The sequence below is a fragment of the Limulus polyphemus genome, unplaced genomic scaffold, assembly GCF_000517525.1.
Source record: "Limulus polyphemus unplaced genomic scaffold, Limulus_polyphemus-2.1.2 Scaffold118, whole genome shotgun sequence".
Lineage (NCBI taxonomy): Eukaryota > Metazoa > Arthropoda > Merostomata > Xiphosura > Limulidae > Limulus > Limulus polyphemus.
Window position 1 is genome coordinate 672,043 of NW_013665728.1, and position 15,681 is coordinate 687,723.

The 15,681-nt window shown below is 30.6% G+C and overlaps 1 protein-coding gene across 8 annotated transcripts in view; it reads right to left on the bottom strand.

Annotated features, from left to right (window-relative positions):
* Window positions 1-15,681, bottom strand: part of LOC106472268 (golgin subfamily B member 1-like) — a 121,912-nt gene that overhangs the window by 74,562 nt on the left and 31,669 nt on the right. For all 8 annotated transcript variants that reach the window (XM_022401587.1, XM_013932906.2, XM_022401610.1 and 5 more), the window contains 3 exons: window positions 6,411-6,481; window positions 1,645-1,706; window positions 937-1,047 (listed from right to left, as the gene is read on the bottom strand). In XM_022401587.1, coding sequence (XP_022257295.1) covers window positions 937-1,047; window positions 1,645-1,706; window positions 6,411-6,481 — 244 coding nt within the window. The remainder of the gene's footprint in view (window positions 1-936; window positions 1,048-1,644; window positions 1,707-6,410; window positions 6,482-15,681) is intronic.

The following is a 15,681-nucleotide window of genomic DNA, read 5'->3' on the forward strand; positions in this document are numbered from 1 at the left end:
TTTTGCATATGAAAGCATTGTAATGTTTACTGATAATCTGCCAAATTTCGTTAGCATTCGTTTACTAAAAGCTATAGCATGAAAACTGTAAAAAGCACAAAGTGGTTACAAGGTCGGTCCCAGGGACCAAGCCCGTGCTGAAAGAGTTAAAAGAGTCACTTTAGCAACAGTATAACTATGTTGAAGTGGTTACATTCTAGTTTAACTAGGCTAAACTGAATCTGCAGTTTTATACATGTAAAGACAAGTAACAAGTAATGCAAGTGAAATACATTTATGGTAAGTCATACTTCATTATTGACTGCATACATTGCATCTGTAGATTATTAATAGATCCCTATCGCAAGTCAGTGTATTAAAAGTTTGTCATATGTAATTGTGTAAGAAATTAAAATTAAATAAAAAGCTTACAGATATATGTTCACCACACTGTGTATATATTCTATTTCTAGTAATTTCTTTACAAATTCAATTCAAGTAGGAAATTTAACTCAATTTAACAATTTGTCACAAAATCTTGCTCCAGTATTTCTCTCTATACAAACATGGTAATACAGTTTTAAATAACATGGCTGCTGATAATTATTCTTCATTAACATAAAATATTTTATAAAAACACTAGTATTCTATTTTTGCCACATGTGAGGAAAAGTCATAAAAAAGTCACTTTTCCTAGAAAACAAAATATCCCAATGACCATTTGACTGCTCTGAATAAGTTCACTACTTGAATAATCTTAAAATAATTGTCAACCATATTTAAAGGCTAATTGTATTAAAAAAAACCTTTCCAAGATGTAGTTTAGAATTATGAGAATTCAGAATCCAGGTCTACAATTCTTTTTCTAAAAATGAAACTGAACTTAAAAATTCTATAAATAAATAGATATTCAATATATTCACAACTTATGTTGACAAGTTCAAGAAATATTCTCACAATTCTATGGAGCTCTTTACTATCACCATCATATTTTTTCTCCATCTTCTCTTCCAAAAAATACAGTTTCAATTTGAGATTAAAATTCTCTTTCCGGAGGTCTGCTATGTGCTGTAAAAAGTTAATTAAGTTTGAAATCAAAATATTTATAAAACTTGTCAAAATCATACTTCATATAAAACAAACAAAAATACAGCAAACATTTCCACTACTTATAAATTATTATACTATACAATTAGTTTTGTCTTCTAAACTACAGAGAAAAGCACATAGCATCAAGAGCTACTTAGTTGTAAAGTACAATTTTGACAAAGTTTCAATAATACAAATGTTTATTTGAGATAATCAAAACAAAATACTGGAGGACTCTTTCACATTCAGGTTGATATACATTTCAGAGTAAGGAAAAAGTAATTACACCCAAAACTTAACACAAAAAATTCTTTTTCTAATAAGAATCAGCTTTATGTCTTTCTTATCAATATCCAGTAAACTGAAAATAGTAGATACCAAAAAGCAGTGATAAGAAACAAGAAACTGGTTTATGAAACATTTAAAACCATCAGCATTTCTCACCATCTAAAACATATACAAATGTTTTATACTTACCTCGAATGGTTGTAGAATAAAATAACCATGAATTATTCAGAAATACAAAAGGTAACAGAAAAAAGAGAAAACTAATAAATGTAACTTGAAGTAACCAACCTGATCATATTCTTTCATTGTTCTAGCTCGCACGGGGGATAGAATGGCACCTCTTTGGCTTGCTAAAGAAAAATAATAATAGAAATTAAAATATAATACATAGAAACTTTCATTGTAAGCAGTAAATTTAAATACATAATTTGTCACATTGTAATACATTTCTTATCTATATATATGTATTAAGAATGACCATCAGAATAATTTAAGTTCATGAAAATTCAGACTCCAACTGATATGAACTGGTAAAAAATAAATCCAAGACATGTAATAGATACTGTTTCAGTGATTTTAGTTTTTATATTTCTTACATTCAGGATTTGAACCTAGGACTACTCACATTACAAGCAATTGTTCTACCAACTGAGCTAACAGGTTAACATAATACTAATTGCTATTAAGACTTTTAATACATTCTTCCCTTCTCACACAATAGTATACAGGGCTTGCCCACTCTGTTCACCACTTTGCCAAAAACTACTGATAGACAAGATCAATATGACAAGATTTTTGATGAATGTATACCCTACAACCCTCTTCATTTTGACTGTATCTATTAACTCCAAAGTGGTCCCAACTGATAGTTTATAGAGTACCTAGCTGATTCTAAGCATTCCAGACTTTCCATTTAGCCAATGACTGCACTGGTCATATTCTCCAATCATTTACAAAACATTTCTTGTTCTTTTGCTATGTAAATACAAATATTAAATTTTTGTTCAATTTCAATTAAGAAATTGATAAAGTGTAGTTTCATTCAATAGGAATCCACTATATTGAATAAACATCCTGCATGCTTTTTTCCACTTTACTTGGGCTACAATCAAAGCGTAATTGAGGCACTTAAAATTTCCTTAAGTTAATATATTTTCCTACTACAACAGTTTATTTCCAAAACATAGTATTTAGAACAGATAATTCAGTGATTTCTGTAAGAACTGGTTGCCATGAATTAGACTAGTTCACATTTCTTTTTCAAATTTGAGATTGCATATTTGTAAATGTAAGATTATATGAAGTATATTTATTCTAGTTGTAAAATTGTTGTCTGTATCATGGAAATAAATGCAACTTGTTGTTGTGTGTACCAACAAGTTTTTTTTAATAGCAAAAACATTCTATTGTTAGATGATTTTAATTGTGTAGAACTTTGAATGCATCAGTGATTAGTACTGAAAGTATCTGTTTGACTCCAACTGAAAAAAGTTATGACCACTAAGCACAAAGCAAGACAATATAGAATTATTATGGTCCAATTCAAAAGCACCATAAAGGATTGTGTAAGGAAAACTCTGTCATTAAAACTAATTCACTTGAACTGTTTTTAAATTTTCATCCTAAGGGTAAAATTTGATGGTTAAGATTTTACTGTAAATTGTTCAAATGGTCCAAGAGTGAATGATTTTGACATACTTGTAAAGTCTAATTTCAAGTGGAATTACATCCTTTTTTTTTGGGGGGGGGGGGGGGGCTGCAAGTTTTTTTTATTGTAAATTATAGCCTAAAATATTCAACAGTGTTCTTCATTTCTGAATTATCACTGTAGTTCTATTTAAAATTAAACTTTAGAAATTGTCAACAAAAGGAAGATCACATGTATTGTAAGCTGACATATTTGTATAACAAAGATGAGTAAAAAATTTGAACAAAATAAAAGTAATATCTTGAGTTTTTGCTAGACGTACACGACTGTTTCCATTTAAGTTTTGTTGAGGTTTCATCTACAATATCCTCGAACTTCTAATAACATGATGTAATAATATAACAATCACCAATTCACAACAATTGAACTACACAACATGATTCATAAATGGTTGCGTTAATAAGCTAGCAATAAACTATCGTTTCTGAAAATAGCTAACCTTAACACTCGTGCTATATAAATCATAACTCTCGCATTTATACACACACACACACATATATATACATAAATTTAAAAAATTATTACATTACTAGAAAGTTTAACTTAGTTAGTGATTTTTATCACAAATCTTATGCTTATTTGGGCATAATCATGTTGTAAAAACAATCTAAGTATAGAATCAAAACCCATGGTTTCATTAGACATGCAATCCATAAAATATCATCTAAACCATAACCTCTCAATGTTGGGGAATGTTTGTTATGTTGGTTCCTAGCCAAGTTATGTCTTGATACATTAAAATTGTAAACAAAAAGTTATTTGTCCAAAATGTACAATAGTTGATGGATGGAAAACATTAAAATTATGGAGAAATGATGAAAGTGATTTGGACCAAAGCCCTTCGCCAGGTTGTGCCTAAAACTGTTATATAATCTAAACAAGAAGCAAATTCAAATAGCAATAACAGATTAAAGAAATGTGACATTTACATCATTTCAAGTGTATATTAAAATACTGTTCTGAAGCTAAATGAAGAATATAGTAAATTTCAGATAAATAATATACAATAGGCAAATGAAAAAGTACAAAGTCCTCCAAATTATATCATTTTTATGAGTACAAAACTATTGGTTAAAAAATGAGAGAGAAAGAAAGAAACAAGAGAACATAAGGTGTAGTTACCAACAATTTGTCAAAAGGAAACAGTAAGAAATATTTTTGTTTAATCCTGATGGGGAAAGGGTTCCTAGGATATAAACAATTAATCCTGACCAGGAAAGGTTCCTAGGATATAAACAATTAATCCTGATGGGGGAAGGGTTCCTAGGATATAAACAATTAATCCTGACCGGGAAAGGTTCCTAGGATATAAACAATTAATCCTGATGGGGGAAGGGTTCCTAGGATATAAACAATTAATCCTGACTGGGAAAGGTTCCTAGGATATAAACAAGTTGCTGGTCTTCATGTTCACACAAAAAACATTAAACTCAAGGGGACCTTACACAACTAGTATGACATGGGAAAGATTGTGTTTGTCAAAACAAAAATGTCAGGAGACTGGCTCACGATATTACCATTAATAGCACGTCTTCAATATCCATGAAACTGGTATGACATGTGAAAGATTGTGTTTGTCAGAAACATCAGGAGACTAGCTCACGATATTACCACTAATAGCATGTCTTCAGTGTCCATGAAATCTTTTAATAACTTTGCAACCTGTCCAACCTATACCTGAAAGTTGCAGAAACCACAAATTATGCAGCAGATGACAGACTCAGAAAGACATGTGACAGACTTTCACCTGAAAGCATTTTTTATTTGTCATTGTTTAGTTGTAATTTTTAAGAGTTTAATTCATGATTGAAACTTAAGCAAGTAAATGTTTAGTTTTTGACAGAGAAGAATTAATATTAGTAAAGATTTTAAGGAAGGCAATCTGTAAGTTTTCAGTGTTTGACAGTGAAGCAGCACTATTTGTTTTCATAAGTTTCTATGGTCAAACAGGCTGAAGCCTTTTAAGTTTTATTTAAGTTAATTGTTATTTTTAATACTTAAATCATTTATCGTTATTATTTATGAATGTGTTTTATTTCAGATCTCAGAATTGACTGTGTTTTGAGTAAAATGACAACACTTGAAGAGTTCCCCCAATTTAACCCCTTTAAACTTTTATCTTTGGGGCTTTTTGAAAACAAAAGTTTACCATAACAAACCAAGGGATCTTGAGGAATAAAACTTCTTATCCATGATGTTGTCTTAATCATCCCTACAGTTGTGTTGGAAAATGTGTTCTAATTAGATTGATTATTGCTAATGGTGGAAAACATGTAGAAGTTTATTAATTAAATAAAATAAAACTTGCAAGTCTTCAGTAGATATTTTGTTGTTATCTCAAGTAATAAAAATGTTATTCAACTTTCTCTTTGGTATATGCATTTTAGGACACCCTGTATTAATTGTTGACAATTTTTAACTTGATAACATTTTTCTAAACATTCAGCTAGACTATGATTATATTCATTACTAACAGATATTTCAAAATAGAATAAGACTACAGATGAGGCCTTCTTAATCCCTTAAAATTACTGAACACTGTTTTTGGTTGGGGTTTTGCCAACCCTTCCCCAACCTGTACTAGAGTGTTTCCCTGGACCTGCATGCAAGGAGGTCTAAACAGCACCCCCCCCCCCCCACCCCACCACACATTTGACTTCTTCAATCTTAACTTAGGCCTCTTATGTGAAAAGTTAGGAAGAACTCTGAGTAGATATAGGAAGATATACATTTGGCTAAAAAAAATATTATGTTGGGCTGACCCTGAGTATACATGTACATGGTGTATGTAATATCTAATATCCATATTAAAATAAGAAGATATTATAGTACATGTACATTCCTATCTAATAAAAAGATTAATCTAGCATGATCAAACACAAGATAAAGCTTTAACAGTCTTGATATTTTAATAATCACTCTGTCAAAATATTCCATTTAATACTCCCAAGAATGTAAGAAGCATAAAACATTCAAGACAAAACCAAAACAAAAGCTAATAACCAAATATACTGGACTTCTCCATGGACTGTTGTTAATACCCAAGCAAAGTTTGCTATCTTAATGCAATTTTTTAACTCTTTTTAACTTTTTTAACACCAAGCATATCAGATAATTATAATACATAATTCTGTTGATGTAATATACAAAAAAAAAGAGTACACTACTAAATTAATAGTAAAATGTGTAATACTTTAATATAATTATTCTCTTAAAATAACTTTCAAGAGTTGTTTTTGATCATTAAGTATACAAGTAACATGTTTTTCTCATCATAGTAATCTGCTGACTCGTATGTTACTTGCACTGAAGGTGACGTCTTTAAACGCAAGTATTCTGGGCTTACCTGTAGGTGAAAAAACTTCTGATTGGTTGACAGAGTCCATGGTAAATTCATGGAGTTGTTCTGGGTTGGCACTAAGAAAATATAAGAAATAATAATAATAACGTTTTTGTTCTGTACAAAGAAGTACACAATACAAAGATATAGTGTATGTACAAAAGTAAAATTATTGTAATGCAAGTAGCCACAAAAACCAATTCACAAAAAGACTGAATATTTTCATATTTTATTGGTGCTATTAATGGAAGATACAGTATTCAATCAAATGAAAGTGATCTGGCATTTTCATGTTCAGTCAACATCATCATGAAGCTTTCTAAATACTTATTCCTGTCAATAAGTCAATCATTAATATCACTGTGGTCGAATTGGTTTTCATAAAAAGAAATCTTTATAGCAAAACCATAAAATATACAGAATAGACTTCCATATCCACTATTTTTAAATCGAGATTACTGACTGTAACACTGCAAATTCAAATTATAAACAGATATTTTGCTTTTGTAAAAACAACAAAAATTTCAATACAATAACTTATTTAAAGGGTTTTTAATGAGGTGAAAAAGTTATAGCATTAGTCTTGTCAGCCTATTTGCTTACCTAAGATTACTTGCATGATAAAGTACAGTATTATTATGCAACTACAGGCAGGAATTACCTATACATGCACACTTTGAGCTTGTTTTTAAAGTGCATATATCTACTACAAACGAAACTTGATGAGCATAGATACAATAATCTTTTGTGAGGAAGAAAAATTTTTTAATAAAAGGCAAGCATAATAATTATCATTATATAAACCTAAGTCATCAATTAAACCACTTGAAAGTAATTTTTGTTGGAAAACACTGATTCTGTTAACAAAGTGTATTTAAAATTATGATTTGTGATTGAAAATATGTAACATTTTATTTCATTTCATTTTCCAATGGGAAATCCAATGAAAATATTTTGTATCCCTGCTGTCAAAAAATAAAAATCATGTACCACAATTTCAACATGTTGAAAGTCTCAATTATGGATTTAAGATTAAATTATATATTTCTTTTTTACATTTTTGAAGTTTAATGGGCTTATTGTTTTAATTTTTAGTATGCAGTACTAAACATTTTTTTTAACAGAAATAAATTTTACAAATACATCTACAACTGCAGACAATACCAGTATGTAGATTACTTTTATAAGTATGTACAATATTTCACCCTCATGAAAATTGCAAGTAGATACAAAAATACCTATACTGTAATCTAAACAATGCACAGAGGTTGAGTACATTACATTAAAACAAACTTGGAGCCTCGCCACATTGTTACAGTCCATGTCACCACATCTGTTCATGCTTTATCACGACTGAGCATCTTGACAATAAGCCCTGCAGCATATTTTTCACTGAAAAATGCTCTGTCATAAAGCTGTCATGTCCAAAACACAGAACTGTTCCCAACTTGCTTTCCATAAGCTGTCTAGTACATAAGGATGAGTTTCCCAATGCCTGTTTCAACAGACTGATTGAACAGAAATCCATAGGCTCTTCATCCAGTGACATGACTGATATATCTTCATATGAATTGCATGGATATCTGTTTCATTCTCCAACTTGTTGAGGTATGCAAGAGTTCAACAGATATGCCAAGAAAGCAGCTTGTGTACACATAACTGTTGCCTAAGGCACATACAGCTTTTGCCACTGAACATTGTGTTTGTGGATTCTCACAAGTTACAATACATTGCATTTTACTTTCCAAAGCTGGGATATGACTTGTTACAAGTCTCTTTCTTGAAATTCCTAGTTCCCCAAATTAATTCATATTTCTTTGTTTTCCAAAGTCATAAAGTACAAAGATTATAGCCATCTTGTAAAATCTTAATCCCTGATAAGAACACATCTCCATGACCTAAGGGTATGAATATTTTGTGTTGGAAAGGGCTGTTACATACTTTCACAAAAGTGATCAATTTTCAGTGGAATCAAATTACCTACGAAATGCCGGTGTCAAAATGCATAACTGAGACATGCCATTCCACTGTGACTTTATATCAGCTGTGGTTGTCATGTGACTTGCTGATCTGCATATCAAACATTGCTTTAATATAACGAGCATAACCCTCTGTAATCTTGTGTGTCTTACTGTTGCCAGTCTTCTACAATGCATTAAATTTTCTCAAAGCCATTCAATTCATACATACACAAAACAGAATGGCAATAAAACAGTAGAATTGTAACTCGGTAAACTTAAAGTGATGATTGGTAACACCATAACTAATTTCTTGAAAGTATCTTATTGAACAATGTATTCTAAAGACTTTACATTAATCTATATTAGAACAGTTTGTAGAATCAAAATGTAAAAATGAGACATTTTAAAGTCAACTTTGTTTCTCAACAAATACAAAATTCATGGCTGTAACAATTATATTTACATATAATAAATATTTATGAAATTACAATTTCTTTTTCAATGTGAAAAGTCACTGCAGATTAAATTATACTTAAAACTGGGCTACAGAACAACACAGTGATTTAAGATTTAAACTAAATATTTCAACATACAAACAGTGTTTCCTTTAATTTTATCCATCTCCATAATCGGTTACTTTTACCTCAGAGTAATTTTAAAACATGTCTAATTCTATATCTAATAAGTACAAACAAACCACGGTTATAGAACAAGGTCTTAGGGAAACACATATCAATGATTTACTTAACTTCATATATTTGTTACATATATATATCACTGTTAAATTTTTATAGATAACGAAATTAGTAAACTACCACTTGAAAGAAAGTGAAACATAAGATGGGATTATAGCTAAAAATATCATACAACTGATAAATTAATGTATTCTAATCATTACAAGTTTGTATTTTATGACTTTGCATACACCTAGTTAGTATATTATGAATTTTAAAATATAATAAAATTAATAAACTACTACTATTTAAAGAAAAAAGCAATACATAAGAAGGGAATATAGTCACAAATAGTGACAGTAAGGGTACCCAACTGATAAAACAATGCATTTTAATCATTGCAAAGTTTTGTTTTATGACTTTGCATGTACCAAGATAAAATGGTATATTAAATTAGTTATGTTCATTATTATGTTAGATTTTAATGCTGTTCCTTGTAGGTAGCTGGCTTCGATAAAAAGATATATTTAAGAAATTTTGTGGAAACTTATTATTTTGAGTTATATATTAAACAATCTTGATTAAACCGTTTAAAAAGAATATAGCCTCATAAAACTACCATCAGAAGTTATGTATCAGGAAATACAACAAAAAACCAGAAGAGCTACATACACATTTTCATATAGTATTTATAACCGAAATTATGCTCAGAACAAAAATTTCAAACTATTTTAATAAACAAAATAAGTGAACTCCAAGTTTTACTACTAAAATATTTTAATATATATTCAGCAAATATCATCTGCTATCCATTGTAAACATTATTTTCAGTTTGACGAAAAGATTTTCATAAATTACTCAAGTTAGCATAAACACTGTAGTCACCACTTTAAATAAAGAAGATGCTGATAGCTTTACAAGTTCAACTGGAACTATTGTCAACAAGAACAGTTCCACTGAACTCTCTAGTCTATGATCTTCAAAACTGTAAAAACATCATACATGAAGCTTATTTACAAATAATACCTTATGTCTGCTGTACTATAACAATACATCTATTAGTTCTAACAGATGATGTCATCAAAAACACTTTAAATATTAATATATTTTTTACATTAGAATTTTCCCAAGTTTTAGGACCTAAGCTTTATGTTTCTTGTCACACAAAACAAATTTTCAAAAACAAAAAAGGACCACTGGTCTCGTGTCCTATCATATTGATCATTTATTAAAAATTTATTTGTTCATAATCTAAGGTAAATAAAACATAGAATTATTCATTTAATTGTTTACCCCATTCACTCCCCTTGCATTTTATGTACTCTTCCTTCATTTGCATCATCTTTTTTTAAATAAAAATAGATAATAAATTTGTATCAAATTTATAGAACAAATGATTAAGATTTCATTAAAATATGTTTATTACTTTATAGATTTTTTTCTTTCTACTTATATAGGTTGCAAGTGTGTATTGAAAGTGGCATAGGTTTTTATTTTCATTTACAGTTAAACCTATTGTGATATTTACATAATTAACCAAACACTATTTTTAAATAATGTTCCTGTAGAATAGTTGATATTAGATAAAATTAATTTTTAAATCTTAACTTTGTAAAAAAAAATCTATCCATATAAAACATATAAAATGACATTGGCTTTTACAAACAGTTCAACACAACAAACTTTCCTCACTATAACAAAACTTGTGAAAAGTTGAACTAGGTTGTGCTTTCACTTCTTTACACCAATTAACATTGTTTGTTTTTAACTTTCGCGCAAAGCTACACGAGGGCTATCTGCGCTAGCCGTCTCTAATTTAGTAGTGTAAGACTAGAGGGAAGGCAGCTAGTCATCACCACCCAACGCCAACTCTTGGGCTACGCTTTTACCAAGGAATAGTGGGATTGACCGTCACAGTATAATGCCCACACGGCTGAAAGGGCGAGCATGTTTGGTGGAACGGGGATTCGAACCCGCGAGTCGAGCACCTTATCCACCTGGCCATGCCAGGCGATTATCATTGATTTGGATTTGAAAAAAACAACCTTACGTGAAATTTAAGCTATAAAAATTCTATTGATGAAAAATAAAAAGTGCAGATAGAAACAAAAGAAAATTTAACAATTACAAACCATATTAATATTACAGTCTGTACTGTAATTTGTAAGTATCCGTAAAATGTGAATTTTAAAGGGCTCTTCATCAATCCAATTTGTGTTCGATATAACTTTTGGTGTGCTTAAATCAAACACAGAAAATAAACATGATTTTTTTTAAACAAACCTTTAAGGCAGATCATGAAACTTTGGTTTTGCAAACAATAGTTGTAAATAATACATATGTAATATAAAAAACGTATTTCACAAGAAGTCCTGATAAGCTGAACTCTTTGAAAAGCCGTTACTCCTTGTGTTATGTGAAACTCGATGAATGGTTGAATCCCCCTCCCTCTGATGACGTCATTTATTCCTAGAGACAAAAACCATACATGCATGCAAAAACTATATTCCAAGCTACTGTTTCTCACGCCTGCACTGATCGGTTCTGAAAACGGTAGGATGACGTTTTATATATATATTGATCTTTAAATGTGACGCGCTTTACTTTCCAGTACACACAAGGTATTATTCACCTACACAAATCTCAACCCCCTACATCCCATTACTTGTTTTACTTTACATCGAAATGTATATTTTAAAAACTAGATTAAAATATTGGCCCAAAACATATGTTGTCGACGGTACCACATCTTTATATGGCTGGTCCCTTTATTCTACTGTAGCTCTATTTTTTTTTATACGTAAAGCGTTTTGATCAGATGTACTTTAATGCTATACGATGAACGCAGTACTAACAATAGCGCTTACGAGTAATTTGCTCTTAAACGGGCAGAATTAATTTAGCACACAGTAACTTTTGCAGCAAACAAACCTTTTATTATGTAACTATAAAGTCGTTTATGCTTCTCAGAACACCGTGAGATATTTTTAATTTCCCGTACCACAAATAACAAATGCATCTTCAAATATTTCGAAACTAACTGCACTAAACACTTTGCTGTTCTACAAATAAACACGAAACTTCACGTGACATAGTTATCTATGGTCGACTTTCCTACAGGCTATAAGCAAGTATTTTAGGGCCAGTAAATGCCTGCCAAGTCTAAGCATAGTATGACAAAAAGACAACAAAACTTTCTCGTGTAACTGTGATCAACGACAAAAAGTGATATGATCAATACACAAGTTAATATTTTCAACAAGTACCTGTTATAATGAAACGCATTGTACAACACACTATTTCACATAGATATGTAATACTTTTTTTTTACTGAAAAACCATAGTCACACTCCGACACTTGGCAGCATAGAAAAACTGCTCAATCCCAGGCAACATTCCCCTGTAGTTTATTTCTAAAAAAAAACAACTAATAAATATACTTAAAATGTAATTAAAAGCATAAACAAGGTCATATATACAGAAATACTGCCGACCTAAACTTAATGTAATAAAAGATAAAAACTATGTTATCATCGCTGCACATTTCTACAAACACTGCTTTTCATCAAAGCGATCTCTTTGTTATTAGGCGAAAGGCCTCTTCGGCACTAGTTATGTCAGATAACAGTGTGGTTGACTTATTATTACCTATTCTTCTTTGCTTTCACTCATAATTCTTAGAATTACTAATCTATGTTTTCTCCCATTGACTCCGTGAACAATAATTAAATAATATAGTGTGGCATCAATCCTTATTTTAATTCTGGTTTTTAAATAAATAATAATGATAACAGTTACACTTCACTAACTTATTCTAGTTTATACTATTACAGTTGATAACATAAATAGTCCTAGACAACTACTACGTCTGTCGTATTCCAGTCGACCTGTCCTGCCCTGGTGTGGTATTGGACGAAATGCCTCATCCGCACTGTACTGTATATGGCAGATATCGTGGTTGTCACATTGTTACATATTTAACTTTGATTTCACTCATAAGTTCTTAGAATTTTTGAAGCTTGATCTTAAAACTTTAAATTTCATACAATTAAAGAACATATACAGATAACACCTAAAACAACGATGAAAATTTATAAAAGAATTATATTTTAATATTTAACAGATTTCATATCGGGAATAATAAGCAATGGAGTACCTTTCATTGACTTTTTTAGGCTTAATCTATAAATTAGACTTTTTTGCACAATGCATTACTAGTAGAGCCCATATTTTATAACAGGTTTAGTAATTTTATGTTTGACAACAGTCAGTGTAAAGAACTCACCAGAAAAATTTGGTGAAATTACTCATCTTCCTTAAAAAATGTACAGAGGGCACCAGCACTAAACAGTAGGGTTAAGTATATATGTTTGACATTTTTCTGTATGTGAATGTGTTTAACTCGTAAGTTAATATTCACCCTGTAACCAACAAAAATAAAACAACAAAGTAATGGATTCACAAGCAAACTGAGACATAAATATTTTAGAAAATGTGTTTAACAAAAGTACACGGATTCCATCGGTAATTCAAAGTGGAGTAGATTCAATGGCGTGAGAATTATTAAACTACGTTATTCAACGTGTGTGTGATGTTTGTCTAAATGAAACTCTTTCAAATTACCAGGTTACCAATTCAGTTCAAAATAACAAATACGTTGGAAAGTCATGTGGACTGTTTATAAATGTAACAACGAAAAATGAAACGACTGTTTGTTCTCTTTCAAACGTTCTATCTTCTGTGCCTAATAATGTCAACCAATACGAATAAACTTTGATTGGAGACTTAAACAGTAAGCACAATGCTTTTGTTTGAGGATGTACTGCAAAAATTATGGTCATATGCACTAATGTACTGATGAAAAAATACAGTTGGCACTGTTAAAAGTTTAAACGCAAAAAGCTGGCGATGTATGGGAACCAATATGTATAACATTTGTGATAAAAATAATGTAAACTGTATTTTTTATTTTCCCCTACATTCGTCTTAACTTAATTTGTTATTTCGGACTTCGGGTCACTGTGTAAAAATATCATTTTAGGTCTGTCTTTTGTCTCCCAAAGTCACTATCCAGGAGGCCTTTTTACACACCTCTGATTTGAAATCAGACATAAAAAATCTCCTGGACAATGACTTGTAGGAGATAAACGGTAAACCTGAAACGCTTTTTACATAGCCATAATTTGAAATATTGAAAGTGGAACTCTGACATGGTGTACTTATTTAACTCGAGAATTGGTGTAGATCCGCGTGGAAATGTTAGTTCTTCTTTGCTAAATAAGCAAGTGAAACAACTAATTTCCCAGTTGATTTCGTTACTTTAGATTTATCTCAATTAATTCATAATGCTAAAAGAGTTGCAATGGAAAACTTAATAAAGAATCCTCACGTACAAGTTCTACGTAAATTCACTCAAACTGTGTAATTTACGAAGAATCAAATTACCCCCCCCCAAAAAAAAATGTTTAGTTTCATAAAACTTGCACTAACCCTAAAATCAATTTTAATTATCATAGCGTGCAGCTCCATGTAGTGGACACTGCTCATTCTAAGTCGTTATTTAAGATTTAAAATAAACGTGGAACTGACCTAACAGGCAATAAATTTACGAAATAGCGTATTTTAAGGGTAAAAATGTGTTATCAGTCTTTTCCGTAACGGCTATGATCGCAATATTAAAACTGGTCTTGAAACAAAATTTAATGTGCTGAAATATAACAGTTTGAATTTTCATGTCTAACACTTCTGCATATATATACCACGTTAAACATTTGACATTTAAATAAGCTGGTACAAGAATTAAACGATATATGGAATGTTTAAAATTATAGCTCTTAATGGACAAAATCGCTGTTTTAACTTTTGAACCTGTTTTAGTTTACATTTAGTTACTGTTATTTTGTGAAAGAACGCTCGAGATTAGCACTCAGTATTTCACGTGTTTACCGCACAACGTTCAACCACCTCCACATGTAGTTTTCATGGAAAACATACTTGTTTTTCATTATGCAAAGGGTTAAAGGTTACTGCCAATGAAAAAGGAACTAAAAGATAAAAATATAACGAACGTTAAAAAAATGTGTGATAAATAACATATCTATACACTGCTTCTTAATTATTAGCGTATACTTTATATTACATTACGTGTATTAGTACTTTTCCAACTCTTCTGACTTACATTCCTTTAGAAGCTTGAGAATTATCCAAAATTCAAACACACACATATATACATCTTAACGAGTGACAGTGAATATATCACACTAAACTCCCTTATCAAACACTGATGTAACTGATAACATCACCGATATTCAGGTGTTTTAGTAGCTAGCCTAAGTGTTATACATACATGCGCACACACGAATGGTGTATTATCCAAATAACAAGAGGGAATTATCAATAACAGCAGCACTTGAAATTATTTTAGGGTAAATTAATCTAGGAGACCTTATGTTCCTTTTGTTAGCTATATTTTTTGCGCCATAAATACCAAGCGTGGGGCGCGCATATACCCGATTCGATTTTATTACTCATCCGGATCTCCACCAACCTACCCTCATATTGAAATACTTTTATGCAGGATTAGAGTAAAATAATCAATCAGACAAAAGGCGTGATCAAATACATCAATCAAAATGGTTTGAC